At 43.2% G+C, this 17,104-nt stretch overlaps 1 protein-coding gene across 2 annotated transcripts; it reads right to left on the reverse strand.

Moving 5' to 3' along the window:
* Positions 1 to 1,108: 1,108 nt before the first annotated feature.
* Positions 1,109 to 15,558, reverse strand: myl1 (myosin, light chain 1, alkali; skeletal, fast). 2 transcript variants are annotated; one of them, XM_078551668.1, is made up of 7 exons: positions 15,369 to 15,558; positions 6,058 to 6,085; positions 4,238 to 4,381; positions 3,919 to 4,092; positions 2,557 to 2,634; positions 2,386 to 2,428; positions 1,109 to 1,408 (listed from the first exon to the last, which is right to left on the reverse strand). In XM_078551668.1, exons 1-6 carry the CDS (start codon positions 15,483 to 15,485, stop codon positions 2,400 to 2,402), a joined length of 570 nt encoding a protein of 189 aa, XP_078407794.1. In that variant the 5' UTR covers positions 15,486 to 15,558; the 3' UTR covers positions 1,109 to 1,408; positions 2,386 to 2,399. The 2 variants fall into 2 exon arrangements, with proteins under 2 accessions (XP_078407794.1, XP_078407795.1); XM_078551669.1 differs by lacking the exons at positions 6,058 to 6,085; positions 15,369 to 15,558 and adding exons at positions 6,281 to 6,305; positions 6,410 to 6,772.
* Between the last annotated feature and the right edge of the window lie 1,546 nt (positions 15,559 to 17,104).

A 17,104-nucleotide genomic window follows, 5' to 3' on the forward strand; every position in this document is an offset into this window, starting at 1 on the left:
ATTTACAAGAATGTTGCCAGAATTTGAAAATTGCAGCTATGAGGAGAGATTGGAGAGTCTTGGGTTGTTTTCCTTAGAACAGAGGAGGCTAAGGGGTGATCTAATTGAGGTGTACAAAATTATGATGGCCAAGATAGGGTAGACAGGAAAAACTTGTTTCCCCTAGCTGTGATGGTCAATTACCAGGGGGGCATAGATTTAAGGTGATTGGTACAACGATTAGAGGGGACATGAGGAAAACCTTTTTCACCCAGAGGGTGGTGGGCATCTGGAATTTACTGCCTAAGTTGGTGGTTGAGGCTGAAATGCTCAACTCATTTAAAAGGTACCTGGATCTACACCTGAAGTGCTGGAACCTGCAAGGCTACTGACCAGGTGCTGGAAAGTGGGATTAAAATGAGTGGCTAGTTTCTTCTTCCTCTTTTTTGGCTGGCACAGACACGATGGGCTGAATGGCTTCTTTCTGTGCCGTAATTTTTCCATTATTGTTGATTATGAAAGGAAACTGAACATTATTACTATGAGTAACTCATCGAAATTGGGCCAACAATTAACAATTATTGGTAGAATCAAAGTTCCTCCACTTCTACTTTGTCCCCTGTGAATCCGTGGTCTACATACGATTTCTCCTCTTGCCCTGGGCTTTCCCTCTTTTCCTGCGCACAGTGAGACATTCTGATTCTTGGAATTTATTGCACAACAGCTGCTGGTGCAAAGCCATGAGCAAAACTAAAACTCAACTGCATGAGATCCAACCACTATCAGATCAATGCAAAAACAATTCGCAGCTATCATATGATCAAGGTTCCCAATTTGAAGAGAGGGAAATTAATCCTTTCTGAAGGAGATAACTTAGAGAGAGGTAAGTTTTTTAACACCTCCCATTACAGATCTGGGAGTTTAACAAAGAGCAGTGAGCGAAAGGAACGTTCATCCCAAAGCACCAGACGAATTGAATAGTAACAGTAGCATCCAATGCTCCACAAAAATTAAAGCACAACACAAGTTTTTTTTGACATTTTATGTGTCATTTTTTGAAGTACACTGTACAGAGTTAATAATTGAAGACTGTCACATGTGGAGATGTAATATGGATGATACAGCCACAGATTGACCACTGAGACTTTATTGGATGTTGACTGCCACGTGCGCTTTCCAACCACATCAAACATCATGGACAAACTAAGCAGTTTTATCCATCAGGTTTGCCACCACAAACTTCAAGGTTTTTCTTGTTCTTCATTTTGTTGTTTGAAATACTGTCCATTGGATACAAGTAAAAAAAACAAAGTGATTCTTGTACAGTCCGAAAGGAGACTGTTTGCATTGGTCAGAAAGCCACAAGTTCCAGGATGTGATGTCTTGGCCCTGTCAGGTGTTCAGCCATTTAGAACCATATGCACCAATTCTGGAAACAAATTACAAATAACATGAGCAATGTATAAAATTCTTGCGGGGTGGAGGGGGCGGTTTGGTGGGCGGAGAAACGTAGCAAAATGCAAAAGAATGACTGAACCAGTCACTCAGACTTGGTTCTAAAAGCACTGATTTCATATAGACCATCTTAAACATCATTGCTCTCCACGACTTTAAACATGCCTCACTCCAGCACTGGCGTACAATGGCTGCAGCGTGCGCACAGTTGCTTCTACCAGCTAAAAGGACAAGGCAACACCATCACCAAGTTCCCCTCAGATACACAAGCATCCTAGATACATACATCCCCATTCCATCATATCACTGGATCAGAATCCCAGAACTCCCTAAATAACAGCATTGTGGGACACACAGATTGTGGCAGCTCAATTAGAAGGCTCACCACCACATTCTCAATGTCACCCTTATCCTGAAAATGAAGAAAATTTCATGCAGACTGTCCATTTGACCTTGCTCAAGTATTTTCATTTTTAATTGTTTCAGTGACACACATCCCAGTTATAATTAAAGTTCATACTTTTTGACCAGTTCAAACACTAGATGATGGGAGGGGACATTTCAAAATCTGCTGCAAATAAATGTGATGTAGCCCCCATCTGTTCATGCAGGAGCATAAAATAGCCCCATTCTGCATTATAATGCTGCAATTTCCTGCCCCAAGATCAGCCCGAAGACTGTTGTTCTCCTTATTTCTCCCACTCTGGTCTCTGTACTTCTTAATCTAAAACAGTTAAAATTTTGGGTACCTGTTCACTCACACTGATTATTGACCATTACAAATTAACCATAAACAAATAATGAATGGTTCAGAGTTAGATTTGCTATTGGCGAGCAAGTGACACATCATAAATACAAATCCTGCTACCACTGACAAATAAGGAATTGTACAAAAATAGAACAGACTTCAAGATGTAAGAAAAGGACTGAAGAAAACATGCAGATGCGTACCATGGGGATCCATTTTAAACAGACATGATGTGTTTGACAAAAGCTGTCAAAAGGGAACAAAAATAAATTAATATAACAGAAAAAAAGTAAAATAGCAAAATAATTTGCACAAAATGAAAAAGAAAATACAGAAAAATGATGTGAAATGCCTGAGCTTGTTCAAACACCTACCCTCATAGTTGATGCAGCCGTTGGCATCTTCTTGACCTACCAGCAGTTGTTCCACTTGATCCTCTGTCAGCTTCTCACCTGGTGTAAAGAGCAAAGGTTGTAACATCAACATTTAAAATGGACAATCTCTTTCCTCATGCAGTTTACAGGGCAGAGATACTGTGCTTAAACATGCCCATCAGAAATATTACCAAGGTAAAAGGTGGTTAATATGTAAGTGCTGGATTTAGATGTCCAGAATATTGGGATACCATGCCAGGAATGAGCCTTGTATTGCAGACTCATGAAAATTCACAGTATCATCTGCCATACATAAAAAAAAAGAAAAAAAACCCACTAAAAGCAAATGCCAAATATGCCAGGAGAATTTGGTGTGGAGGTTGTGTGCTTATTGAGCAGGAGCCCTTGGAGTCCTGGCTGAAGCTTCATCAAGTGCCATCAATGTCTAAGTCATGATATTTCAACAGGCACCATGTCAACCCAGAGTACTCATGCACCCTGATTATACAGCCCACCCTGCACTGCCAATGCATTGCCCCCATAGTTTCAGACACTGACTCCCACCCCCAGCACTGCTCCAGTGGGCTCTGGCACTACCCCCACACTGTTTGACACATGATTGCATGGGTTCATGATTTACCAGTTTCATTCCCCTTTCTTCCCCGCACTATTATGTTCTCTCTTATTTTTATCGTACTGTTTCTGCCTAACTTCTTGACTTTGTTGTCTATTTCTGCTCTCTGTTCAGTGTTTGCTTTCACATTTTCTAACCCCATCTCTCGCATCCATCCCTCTCCACGAGACGTTAACAGAGGTTCTGTATGCCTGTTCAATTGGGTATAAATAATCCCATGCCAATGGATCACAGGAGCAGGGAGTTCCCCCAATGTCCTTGCCAATATTCCTCTCTCAACACCACCAACTACAGGTTCCCTGGCCATTTATCTCCTTGCTGTTTGTGGGACCTTGCTGTGCACAAATTGAGTGCATTTGTCCAAAAGTCATCACAAAGTAATTCCTTGCCTGTGAAGCTTTAGGCTATTCTGGAGCTATATAAAGAACTGTTGTTATTTGTTCTACTTACAAAGTGAAAAAGAGGACAAATTCCCCTATCCCATTCCCAAACATGGAAAGCCAGTTACATCCTAACTTTAGGAAAATTGAGCTGAATGCAAAATGCGTTGGTTGCATTTCATTCAAATGATGACAGCAAACACAAGGAATAGAATCTCATTAAGAAACAATGATTTAAAAAATAATCTTTCTAGACTTTCAAATTCTATTTTGCTAAGAACAGGTCCCCCTTTATGGTAGTTGATTTATGATTATGCTTTGACATTGTAGACCGTGCGCGTGTCATACCCAGTGTGGCCAAAACGTGGCGGAGCTCAGCCCCCATCACGGTGCCGTTGCCTTCCTTGTCAAAGACGCGCAGACCCTCAACAAAGTCTTCATAGGAACCCTGATGCTTGTTGTTGGCCATGGTCTGGAGCATGGGTAGGAACTGGTCAAACTCAATGGCTTTGTGGGCCATATCTAAAACAAAAGACAACAAAAGGTGAATGCTACGACTACTCAGGGCTTGGAAAATATCCTCAGAAAACAAAGTTTGTACAGAATCATAAAATGGAACAGCACAGATGGAAACTATTCAGCCAAAGAGCCTGTGCCAGGGACCTACCCTCATTGCTGGGGTTGTTCAGGATCTTTTTCACTTCAGCATTGGTTGGATTCTGGCCAAGAGCACGCATGACATCTGCAACCTGGCCGTAGATAATCTTGGAATCACCAGTCCTGTCAAAGAGGAGGAATGCCTCCTTGAAGTCTATGGGGGAAGAGAACACAACAAATACACACAATACAGGACGGATGAAAATTTGGAAGAAACAAACTTAACTAAAACACCACTAAGAGCACACACCCGGTCCCACGGTCTCATGATCCAGATAGGATCTGAGGACTGAGGCTAAAAATGCCACAGGAAGGAGAAATACACATTAGAAACCAACTAGGAGGAGTCACAGTGAATGTGTTGGCCTGTGTGCAGTGCAAGGGCACATAACTAAAACTGCTCACACTGATTTGGATATTCAAGCCAATGTTTTAGCCTTTTAAGGGCATGTCTTTTGAGTTTATCTCAATGATTCCTTCTGGTGAAGTGCAGAGTGGCAGTGGTTAGCATGAGAAAAATCCCAAATAACTGTATCCGGATGTTTCATTATGATTCTGTCATAACTATTTATGAGCAAACTCACCGGACACAGAGCACTGACTGGCTGAAACTAATTTACATCAGCTCACAGTATCTGACTGCTAGTCTTCTCCCTGTTAATTACAAGGCAGTCTTTGTCTAATAATCCAGCCTTCTTTCTGCTTATTTAGTGTTTTTTAAAAATCCTGTTTATGTCAGGACCAATAGTCAAATAATCAGCTAACCAGAGAAGTTTAATTATTCAATTCCATTTATGCAAAGCAACCTTCAAGACTATCAATTGCCATGCTTGTGAGATGAGTGACCCTGTGTAAATGTGACCTTTAACATTTCCTCTACTGATGTTTTCACTTGGAACAGGGGCTATGATTTCACTAGACTGGCAGAACAAAGTAAAGTTCCTCAGCAACACCCTGGAGCTCACATAGCGACCAAGGGAGCTGTTATCTGTAGTGAACAAAGGGCCTGGCACCCAGAATGACCAAAAGCACAAGTATGTGGGTGTGACCAAGGCAGCCAGTATGTGGGCACTGTCCCAGGTGTAGATTTGCCATCTGAACATCATTTTAAACATTTTTAATATTTCAATAAGTTTACTTCCAAGTGACTAGTTTACTGTTTAGCACTGCACTTGTCAGACTGTCCTAACCACTCAAGAGGCATTTTACCACCACAAAACAAGGCCATGGTTGGAACAAAAACCTCACACCCCCTTACCACCGCCACACCTACCAGCACACAACCACCTTTTGTATCTTTCTCAATAAGTAACCAAGAAAACTTATCAACCACAGCACCCAGACCCCACACCCACAGAACTCCAACCCACATCACCCAGACCCCACACCCACAGAACTCCAACCCACATCACCCAGACCCCACACCCACAGAACTCCAACCCACAGCACCCAGACCCCACACCCACAGAACTCCAACCCCCAGCACCCAGACCCCACACCCACAGAACTCCAACCCCCAGCACCCAGATCGACAGCATGCCCCACCCCGCTCCATACTCCAGAACCCACAATCAGTTCCCAGCCATATTTAGGCTTTTGCCTTGTTTATTAAAGCGAACAGTAGAAATCCTAAGCGCTTTCCCCGGTACCCGAGCCCAGCCCCGGGCAGCTCCCTGCTGATGTGAGCGACAGTGGAGCCGAGTATGGGAGGGAGCCGGTGTCCTTGCTCGGGGCCGGTCCGCTCCGGCCCGGCGCAGACATTGAAAGCTGAAACCCCCGGTTACCGACATGGCAGATCCCGCAGAGGAGGATGAAACAACCGCTTCTCACCTTCCTGCTGCTCCGCCGTGAACTCGATCTGAAAGATAAAAAATACCCAAACGAAGATACATGAGGAGGTTCGGAAGGAGGCCTGGCTCTCCCTGGGGACCGCACTGGGAGAGTCAGGGCTGTTAGCCCGGGTTGAGACAAGCCGCAATGGCACTTCCAAACCGCTGCCATTGAATGCGGCGTTGTTTCAACCCGGCTCACCAGGCTTCTCTGCAACACTTACCGGCGACCTCGTCTGCTGAGAATGACTGTAAGGCAAGAAGAAGAAAACAGAGATTGGAGACATTGCAAATGCACCGAGAGGGAAATGAATGAATGAAAGGGCAGCAGTTTGAACAGCAGCCTGACCCACCATGGCTGGAGATTCGTAGAGGACGGGCGAGGAGGAGCAGCAGCAGCAGGGAACTCAGGAGGTGCTTGTGTCTTCCCACAGCTGGGTCCTCTCTCTCCTCACAGCCTCGCCTCTTATTAATGTGTGGGGGTGACGGGGTAGCGGCATCAGGTGTCAGCAAAGCCTGGCCCTCCCACTGCTCTCGAGTTCTTTAACTTTCTTAGGGCAGGAAGACCGTGCCAGAAATACACCACTACCCTATTTTGGGACCAAGGAATTTCAGGCAAGGAGTCTGGAGCACGTCAGCAGATTCGGCCAGCTCCTTGACAAGGCCTCAGCTCACTGTCCACTGCGGGAACTTTCCTCTCAATGTTTCCCCACTTTGTAGCAGTGACTACACTTGGCTGAGACCCCCTTTGGGACGTCCTGAGACTGTGAAAGGCACGGTATAAATGCAAATTTTACTTTTTCTAAAAAGGAATTATTGTGAATTATTTATATCAGGCTAGAGAATTATGTAAATTAAAACAGATGCGACTATGGAACGGGAGAGGGTTGTTCATCCCCTTGCCTTCGCTCCATAGCCTCGTACGTTTACCTAACACTAATCTATCCAGCTCTATCTCCAATTCACCCCTATCCTTTACCTCCTTTGGGGAAAAAAGTTTTCTATTACCCTGTGTATGGAAAAAGTGTTTTCTGATTTGACTCCTAAATAGGGTTGCCAACCCTCCCGGACTGGCCTGGAGTACCCAGGGATTGAAGATCAATCCCCAGGACACTGCTCTGTGAAACCCTGGAGAAATATCTTAGGGACATTCAAAAAGATTGCTTTCTTACTTCATTTTCTTGAACATTTCTCTTTACCAGACATAAAAATATTGAAAATGCTGGGGAGAAAGGTTGTTTGGCTGACAGTTAAGCATCATCCAGTTAGGTAATGAGTCGTTTCACTTCCCAATTGGCTAGGAAGGCAGTAGAACGAATGGCTGGAGTGTGAGGACAAGACATGTGATGAAGCCTCCAGGAATACTTTGAACTGCAGTGGGCGACCCTACTTCTGAGCATTATAGTGTGACATGTTTAAATTAAGTATATGGTTTGATTAAAAATCTGTAATGGTAAATGAGTGTTAGAAATTATGCAGGAAAACAAATTAGTTGTTGCCACAGATTCCTAGAACTGTTGAAGTAATGAACAGTTCAGGGTGACAGAGGCTGGTTCTGACCCCAGCCTGGGTGATAGGTCACAGCAGCAATCAAACTTTTTGCCTCAAAATCATCTGCTTAAATATGCCATTATAATTGGCTACCTGCTAATTGCCAATATCTGACAGTATAACTCAGTGATGATGGTCCTTTGATATTCTGAGCAGGTAGTCAAACCAGTACAAAAGCTGCACTTCAGCCATCATCTGATTTATACTCCCTGAGTGAGTCTGGAATACTGCTTCCCAAGAAAGAGAGCTCTGTGCATGTGCAGGATGGCGGTGCATTTTCCATGGAGGGATTTGAAAACAGGGATGAGAATTTTAAAATAAAGGCATTGCTGGACCTGGCGTCAATCTAGATCTGCGAGCACAGAGGTGAAAGGGACTTGATGTGAGTTAGGATGTGGGCAACGGACTTCTGGATGAGCTAGAGTTTACAGAGGCTGCAGAGTACAGCACAGAAGGAGGCCATTCAGCCCATTGTGCCTATGCCAGCTCTTGAAAGGATTATTTACTTAATCCCACACTCCTGCTTTCTCCATAGCCCTGCAAGTGTTTCCTTATATATACTTCTTTGAAAGTTACTATTGAATCTGCTTTCTCCATTTTTTCAGGAAATGTGTTCTGGATCATAACTTGCTGCATTAAAAAAATCCTTTTATCTCCCCCTTTTTTTTGCCAAATATCTTAAATTTGTCTGGTTACGAACCTCCTGCTAGTGATAACAATTTCAAAATTTGGAACACCTTTATTAAATCTCCCTTTAACCTTCTTTGCTCCAAGAACAACAATCTCAGCTTCTCTAGTTTCTTCATGTAACAAAGTCTCTTCTCTAAGTCCTTGATATCCTTCCTTAAGTGTAGTGCTCAGAATTGGATACAATATTCCATCTGAGGCCTAATCAGAGATTTATTATTTAACATTGCTGGTTTTCATATTCTATGCATCCATTTATAAAGCCTTGGTCCCGTGTGCTTTTTTAATGGACTTCTCAATTTACCCTGCCATCTTCAGAAATTTGTGTATGCAAAGCCCAGGTCTCTCTGTTCCTACACCCCCGTTAAAATTGAACCATTTGTTTTGTGTTTGTCTCTTGACTTTTTTTCTGCTAAATGCTAATGAGTTTGTTACAGTGGGCTGATTTGTTTCCAACCTTCTATCAGCAGATTGTCCTCTTGGAGCTGGATCCATATCCCCAAAGTTGCCTAAGTTCCTTTACTTCCTCTGAGAGATTAAATTATTAATTAGTCAAAATCAATTATTATACATATCAGTATTTTAATAACCTGACATTCTATTTGATCTAGAGAAGAGCTTCTGACTACATATTCATTCCATCATTATGGCTGCTTACTTCCACCTCCATAACATCACCTGTTTCTCACCCTGCTTCAGCTCATCTGCTGCTGAAACCCATATTCATATCTTTGTTACCTCCTGGTCAGATTATTCCAATGCACTTCTGGCTGATCTCACATTTTCCATCCATCAAATCCTTGAGATCATCAAAAATTCTGCTGCCTGTATACTAACTCGCTCCAAGTTCTATTCACCCATCATGTCTGTGCTCACTGACCTACATGGGCTTCTGGTCTGCCCACGTGCATTGATTTTAAAATTCTCATCCTTGTTTTCAAGTTCCTTCTATCCCTCTTCTCTCCCTATCTCTGTAACCTCTTTCAGTCCTTGCACCCTCTGAGATATCTGTGCTTCTCTAATTCTGGCCTCTTGTGCATTTACTTTCTTCACTCCATGATCAGTGACTATGTTTTCAGCTGACTGGGTCCCAAGCTTTGGAATTCCTACCATAAAATGTTCTCTTTCTCTCTCTCCTCTTTTAAGCCAAGCTATAAAAACCATCTCTTTGACCAAGCTTCTTGTTATATCTCCTATTACCACTTGGTGTCAATTTTTGGTTCATGAAACTCCTATGAAGCCCCTTAAAACGTTTTACTAGGCTAAAGGCACTATATAAATGTAAGCTGTTGTATGATTCTTTCAAGAAGTGTCAAGAGATCTGTGGGCATTTTTTGACACCAAGTTTGACACTGCAATCCATGTAGGTGTCATAGAATTACGTACAATTTACAGGACAAAAGCAGGCCATGTGGTTCACTGGTCCATGCCTGTGTTTATGCTCCGCCTTAGCATCCTCCTACTACTTCATCAAACCAGAAGATTATACCTGTCTATCCCTTTCTCCTCATGTGCTTGTCTAGCTTCCCCTTAAATGCATCTAAGCTATTCACTTCAAATACACACAGCGATAGCAAGTTCGACTTTCTAACCACTCTCTGTGTAATGAAGGTTCTCCTGAATGCCTTGTTAATTATTAGTGACCATCTTATATTTATCACCCCCTGGTTGTGGACCACCCCCCTCCCCCACCCCCATCAAAGGGAAATATCTTCCCTACATCTACTCTTCCTAATTTTAAAGACCTTAATTAGGTATTCCCTCAATCTTCTCTTTTATAGAGAAGAGCCCAAACCTCTAAGCTTTCTTGGTAGTCATTAACTTTCAGTTCTGGTAGCATGCTTCTTTTTGGGCCTCCTCCAGTGCCTCTTTTCTTTTTGTAACATGGAGACTAGAACTGTGGATGGTATTCTAAGTGTGGGTCTTACCTATGTTCAGTACAAAATTCATAACTTCCCTACTTTAGGCTCCTCTCTGGATCAAATAGAATGCCCTGATTATTAAAATACTGACATCTGTATTAATTAGCTTTGGATATTTAGTAACTATATCCTGAGGGGAGGTAAAATAAAGGAATTTAGACAACTTTGGGAATATGGATAAAAGCAAAAAAACTGCAGATGCTGGAAATCCAAAACAAAAACAAAAATACCTGGAAAAACTCAGCAGGCCTGGCAGCATCTACGGAGAGGGACAAAGTTAACGTTTCGAGTCCAAAGTCTGCCAGACCTGCTGAGTTTTTCCAGGTATTTTTGTTTTTGTTTGGGAATATGGGGGCCAGCTCCAAGATGATAATCTGCTGATAGAATGCTGGAAACAAATCAACCCAAACTCAATAGTATTTAGCAAAAAAAAATTACATTTAGTGACTTGTGTACCAGTACCCCTAGATTTCTTTGCTCCTTTACCCCATTTAGACTCTTATTGCCCAAGGGGTATGTGGCCTCATTTCTCCTACCAAAATACACCACCCCAAACTTATCTAAATTAAAATTAATTTGCCTTTTAAATGCCATTCTGCAATTTATTAACACCTTTTTGTATTTTGTGGTGGGCCTCCTCAATATTAATTATAATTTGATATCATTTGTAAACTGTTAAATTGTATTGCTGATTTCTGAGTTCAAGTTGTTTCTATAAATGGTTCCCAGTGGTCTTGACATTGATCATGACACTGATCTTTGTGGAACATGACTTTCGATCTTTTGCAGTAGCTATTCTGACTCTTACCTTTTGCTTCCAGCCAAGAGTCTACTCTGCTGCACTTTATCAAATCCCTTTTGAAAATCTAAGTATTTTACATCTGCTGCATTATCCTTATCTACTCTTTGTTACTTTGTGAAAGTATTCATTAAGATTGATCAAGCATAACTGTTCCTTTTGTAATAAATGCTGACTACTCTTTATTGTATTTTTAGTTTCTAGATGTTTCTCTATTACATCTTTGAGTAAAAATTCTACTATCTTTCCTGACACTAAGCTATGGTTAGTCTATTGTCTACAGTTAGCCTATAGTTTACAGTTAGCCTATAGCCTCTCATTCCTTGGACATATTCCATCACATTTGTTGTTCAGCAGACCTCTGGCACTAATCCCTTTCCTAATGATTGTTTATGTCCATAATAGTGCCAAACAGAGACCCTCCTCCAGGAAGTCTCACTCCACTTTTCTTCAGCCCTGACTCTGGATTTACACTAAATCTTTAGTGAGGGTGGAGAGCCAAAATGGAACATAAATTATCATGACATTGAGCCTTAAGATGACGTTTCACTTGATATGGACATGAAATGATAGTGTAAATACAGCCTGGAGCTAGTATCAGAGCCATCCTGGCATGGACCAAAGAGGAGCAGAACTCTTTCGCAGCTGGGAGTCTTACTGGTGTAGACACCAAGGTTTAGTGTTGAAGTGAAGCTGTAATCACTTGACATTGATCTAAACTTGTGGTGTGAATGCATGCTGTAAATGTTGGTGGGATGTGGGTACCAGAGATTCCATAAGGGCAATTGGTGCAGGAAGTGGGCTAAGATCACACTGGTTTTCCTAAGGCTGGGCAAAAAAGTGACTCCTAACCTTGCCTCTGCTTTACTTGACTTCAGTGAGATTGTAAAGTGTATAAAATAGAAAATGGATTGTATTGACAGCTCTTGCCTCAACAAGTACAAGGACTCCCTAAAAAAATCATATTGTACTATTTGAAATTCAATGTTGTAACAGTATTTTTTCACTTATAAAAGGAAGGTGGGAGGGGGAGAATGTGCCTGATTCACATGCTCGTGACATGTGACAAAATCTGCCTGTCTCCTTGTCTGTCAAATCCCCTGACTGGCGGCCTCATGCTCCGTTAACTCTTAGGGAACGGATTTTACAGTGACTGCAACTTTCATTGAGTTGAAGATTTAAGAGTCCATTTGCAATGTTCCGTTTTCATCTTCTAATTCTCAGAAGACCTGTTGCAAAGAAGGAAATCACAGACACACGTTAATATCAATGAGTAGTCAGCAAGCAAACCAGAGGCATGACAAGCAATAGCACACGGCTGCTGAAAAAGTCAGTTTCCCGTTCAGGATTTTGGGGGAACCCGTATTAATAGTAGAATAGCCAGCAACACTGCTGTGTACCGAAAATATTTGCACATGCCAGACTGTAGCCATTTTGGGCAATAATTTAAAGATTTTAATTTCGCATACATTCATTACAATGATTGGGCAAATCGAGATAAGACAAATTAGAAGTCATGTGGACTCGAAATGTTAACTCTGTTTCTCTCTCCACAGATACTGCCTGACCTACTGAGTTTTTCCAGCATTTTCTGTTTGTATTTAAGACAAATTAGCCCAGGGACGAAGATGGTGAGGTGTGTGGGCTTGGGGGGTTGCGGTGGTATTGGCGGTGTTGCTGTACAGTGCCAGGAGAGAGGTTATGAGCTCCTTGTTCGCAAGGGGGCACCCGATCGTTGAGAACATCTGCAGACAAGAAACCAATGATGGCACTACCTGAACATCGGCCTCTCCTGTAGGAGAGCCTGCAGCTATAGATACACAGTGCAGTCCAGCAGCAGACAAGGATTGGTGCAAAGTTGGTAAGTATTTGAAAGAGCTCAGAACCTGCCCCACCCCGGAATATTCACACTGATGTCTCTTTCCAATATGTTATGCTCTTATCTCATATCTCCAGGATTCATTTCGGATTCCTGTCCTGCGGATGAAGTGATGAGGAAAGAGGTTTCGCCATCAGCATTTCAGTCTAAGCTCACAGTCGGGAATGTCTCTGAGACTCAAAGCACCAGTTGAGTTCGGCTCCCTCCTCCACAGGGTTGGCACTGAACGAGACTCCATCTCTGCAGCTAGCAGTCATTCAGCTGAATGTGTGATAGCAAAGCCTTCTCAGAGGAGACCAGCAAAGGGGGAAGGCAGAGCCAATGGATAGATCGAAGCCAGCCAAAAAGAGAATGGGCTCCGAGACTCCGCTATCAGATTCCATCTTCTACATATACTTTGAGCCTCCCTTACAAAAACTCTCACAGCCTCCCTGACATATACCCCCTCAGAACCTCCCTCAGTGCCGCCTCTACATATACTCTCACAGTGCCGCCTCTACATATACCCTCACAGTGCCTCCTCAACATATACCCTCACAGTGCCTCCTCTACACATATCCTCACAGTGCCTCCTCTACACATATCCTCACAGTGCCTCCTCTACACATATCCTCACAGTGCCTCCTCAACACATATCCTCACAGTGCCTCCTCAACATATATCCTCACAGTGCCTCCTCAACATATACCCTCACAGTGCCTCCTCAACATATACCTCCCACAGTGCCTCCTCAACATATACCTCCCACAGTGCCTCCTCAACATATACCCTCACAGTGCCTCCTCAACATATACCCTCACAGTGCCTCCTCAACACATATCCTCACAGTGCCTCCTCAACACATATCCTCACAGTGCCTCCTCAACACATATCCTCACAGTGCCTCCTCAACATATACCCTCACAGTGCCTCCTCAACATATACCCTCACAGTGCCTCCTCAACATATACCCTCACAGTGCCTCCTCAACATATACCCTCACAGTGCCTCCTCAACACATATCCTCACAGTGCCTCCTCTACATATACCCTCAGTGCCTCCTCAACATATACCTCCCACAGTGCCTCCTCAACATATACCCTCACAGTGCCTCCTCAACATATACCTTCACAGTGCCTCCTCTACACATATCCTCACGGCTTCCCTTACACCGTCTCAGAATCTCCCTTACATATACTCTTGGAGCCTCCCTTACATACACCTCTCACTGAACCACCCCTGCATATACCCTCACCGTGTCCCCCTTGCATTAAAATGCTAATGCGGATCTGCGGATAGATTGGGAGTTAACAGATTTATCATTTTTAACCCTTCTATTGTTTAATATTTAAATGGACCGTACTGCATCTTCCTTCAGTTCAAACATTAAACTAGTGCGACCTGGCAATACAATAAACATCTACCAGTCAAATCATATCACTTCAAACATACAAGTTACTCTATAAAGATAGGTCACAGGTCACCAGACAGGCTCAAAGAATCCAAGTCTGAGTCCCTGAGAGGATGTTGGCGCTCTGATACAGAATGTATAACATGCCCCAGGGGAAGAGGTTGAGACAGTGGAAAGAGTTCCTTCAACAAGGGTGATCAGCGAGATCCGGCTCGGAATTAAGAATGGTAGAATCAGAGAAACTTTATAGTCATTTCAGTTCTCTAATTGTTAAGATCATAAGACAACTGTAAAACGAAGGCGTCATTTTGTTTCAGAGCTCTGAAGACATTGGTCTTGAATCTTTGACGAGTTTTTCTAAAATTTTTATTTGAAGTGTGAAAGTGTAGATCTGACGGGGATTATTGTCGGTAGGGACACGTTTAATTAAGCTGCACATTTCATTACAGTGACAGCACTGGTCCAATGTATATGTGAGAAGGGTAATCTGGTTGATTCGGAGAACTGATCGGGAGCCGGCACATTAACGGGCAATACATAACGACACTGCCCTTTTTAAGCAACCACATTTCATGGTAACGTTAGCTGACACGTCTTGGTGTCGCTCCCATATTTAGTAGTATTTCTGGAGCAAATTTCTTGTTCACTGTCTCAGCCCGTTGTGGGCGGAGAGAATGGGACTGATGATAAAATTAGGCAGCTAGAGGGACTCTCAGGATTCCTGTGGAATACAGTCCCCTGTGCTACACATGCAGTGTGATACAAGGTGTAATCATCATTCAAAATGTAAGAACAAAATACAATTTCAGAAAATCTTAAAAGTATTGTCGAATGAAACAGATAATAAAGAAGGACTGGGCAGTTTTATGTAAAGGGCTCTGTCAGGGCAGCCAAATCACTAATCTCACATCTTTATCATTTAGTACTTGTTAAGAACAACTTAATCCTTAGAACATGCAACCCTCTGAAAATATCTGGACATGACCCTTGGACAGGACTTCGAGCGGTAGGATTAGAAAAAAAAAAGGCAAAAATATATTGGAGCAAAGATTTGCTGGCGATTTTCCCGCAGAAATGTACCCACCTTGACTGAGGACAAGTCGACAGTTGGCACCTTGGGTTTAGCTGGTTCTGGGGGCGGGGGAGCTGGAGCCGCCGCAGGCTTGGGTTCTGCCTTCTTTACATCCTTCTTGGGTGCCATTTGGGATATAGATTGGGGCAGACGCCTGGAGTTAATGAGAGGCTGCTGGTGTGGAGCTGGGCACCGTCTGCCTGAGAGCTGGGGTATATATGCCCCTTACTGATAAGACAAACTTGTCACATGCCGCTCGATTGGACAGTCAACAGGAAGGGAGATGGACTGGCCAGGCTATAAATGGAACCAGGAGTTTACCAAACCAGCAGGAATTCTCAATCCGACCTTTTATTATACACTAGTAAGGAAGGAGCCCCCGAAAGCCAACAAGGCAGATTCCACGCCTGTTGACGTGTGGTGACATTGTGGAAAAATTTAAAGCGAATTCTGATATGCTGAAGTTATACATTCCTGACATCACCAGGAGCCGATTTGGTTTCACCTGGCATTTGGGAATGGGTGGGAATTCCTCGGGATCACAAACGTGCCAGGTCTCTTTCTGCAGAAACTGTTGATCAAGCAACATTGGGGTTTAAAAATAAAATGAAATCTATCCGCCAACTGGGAATGTGAATGTCTCAAGTGCAAGGCGCCCTCACAGATCAATCCCCGAGGGCTTAACAAGGTCCCACCGCAGTTCTGCTCATGGTTTACTCCCTAAACAACGGACAACAGTTTACATGTAGTAAAAGGAGGAGGTAAACTCCCAAAACAGTTGGTGTCCGCCTGCAAGGTGTTCTGGAGGGCCGGGTGCTCCACAACAACCTGCAGCTCTTGCTGGCAAGTGGCACTCACTCACTCACACACCTAGAAAAGGAATGAGCTTCTTTAGGAAGAGCGCCTTGTGCAGAGTGCTAGCTGTACACTTGTGTCTTGAGGCTCTAAGCAGGTGCCTCTTTATAGTGTTATAGTGTCAGTAAGAGCTGTCAGATGTACTGCTTTGAACTCTGCTGTCCACTCGATAAACGGGCCCATCGCTCGACGCCTTTATCATCTCCATTTGCTGTTACTGGAACTTATTTATGCCTTTTATAAATGCCAAATTGAGTGTTTAAAATTAGCAAACGAGAAGCTTATCACAAGTAGCCCTGCGCTGTCATGAGCGTAAAGTTGCTATCCGCGCACTAAAGGGGAAATGACAGACTTGGCCAGGAATCTGGAGGGCAGTCACCTCGTTTACTGACGCCTGGACCTTTAAATTAGAAACACACCACGCTTTCATTCTCACAGCTCCGAACACCGATCACACCAGCAGAAAAATGGTCCCAAAAGCAACGTTTCAGCTGAGACGCACCCGCCTTTCCTTGACCGTAGAATTATTGAAATTGGCAGCACTTTGTGCCTGCGCTGGCTCTCTTTGAAAGAGCAATTATGCATAGTGCACATCTCCCTTTATCCACAGGCCTGGAAATTCCTCATTCTCATGTAGATCTCAAAGTCCTTTCTAAAATCATGAATGAATTCAGCTTCCGGCGCCTTTTCAGGTAGAACATTCCAGAGTCTGACATCTCTCTGACTGAAAGAAAAATTCTCCTCATCTCCTCACTGGATTTTAATTCCATGACCTCTGGTTATTGCCTAACTTGTTAGAGGCCATCATTTTTCTCTATTTGCTCAATTAAAACCTTTCAGCATCTTATAAATCTCTATAGGTCACCTCTTCTCTATTTTAAGGAGAACAGCCC

This window comes from Cetorhinus maximus, chromosome 11 (assembly GCF_964194155.1).
Source record: "Cetorhinus maximus chromosome 11, sCetMax3.hap1.1, whole genome shotgun sequence".
Classification (NCBI taxonomy): domain Eukaryota; kingdom Metazoa; phylum Chordata; class Chondrichthyes; order Lamniformes; family Cetorhinidae; genus Cetorhinus; species Cetorhinus maximus.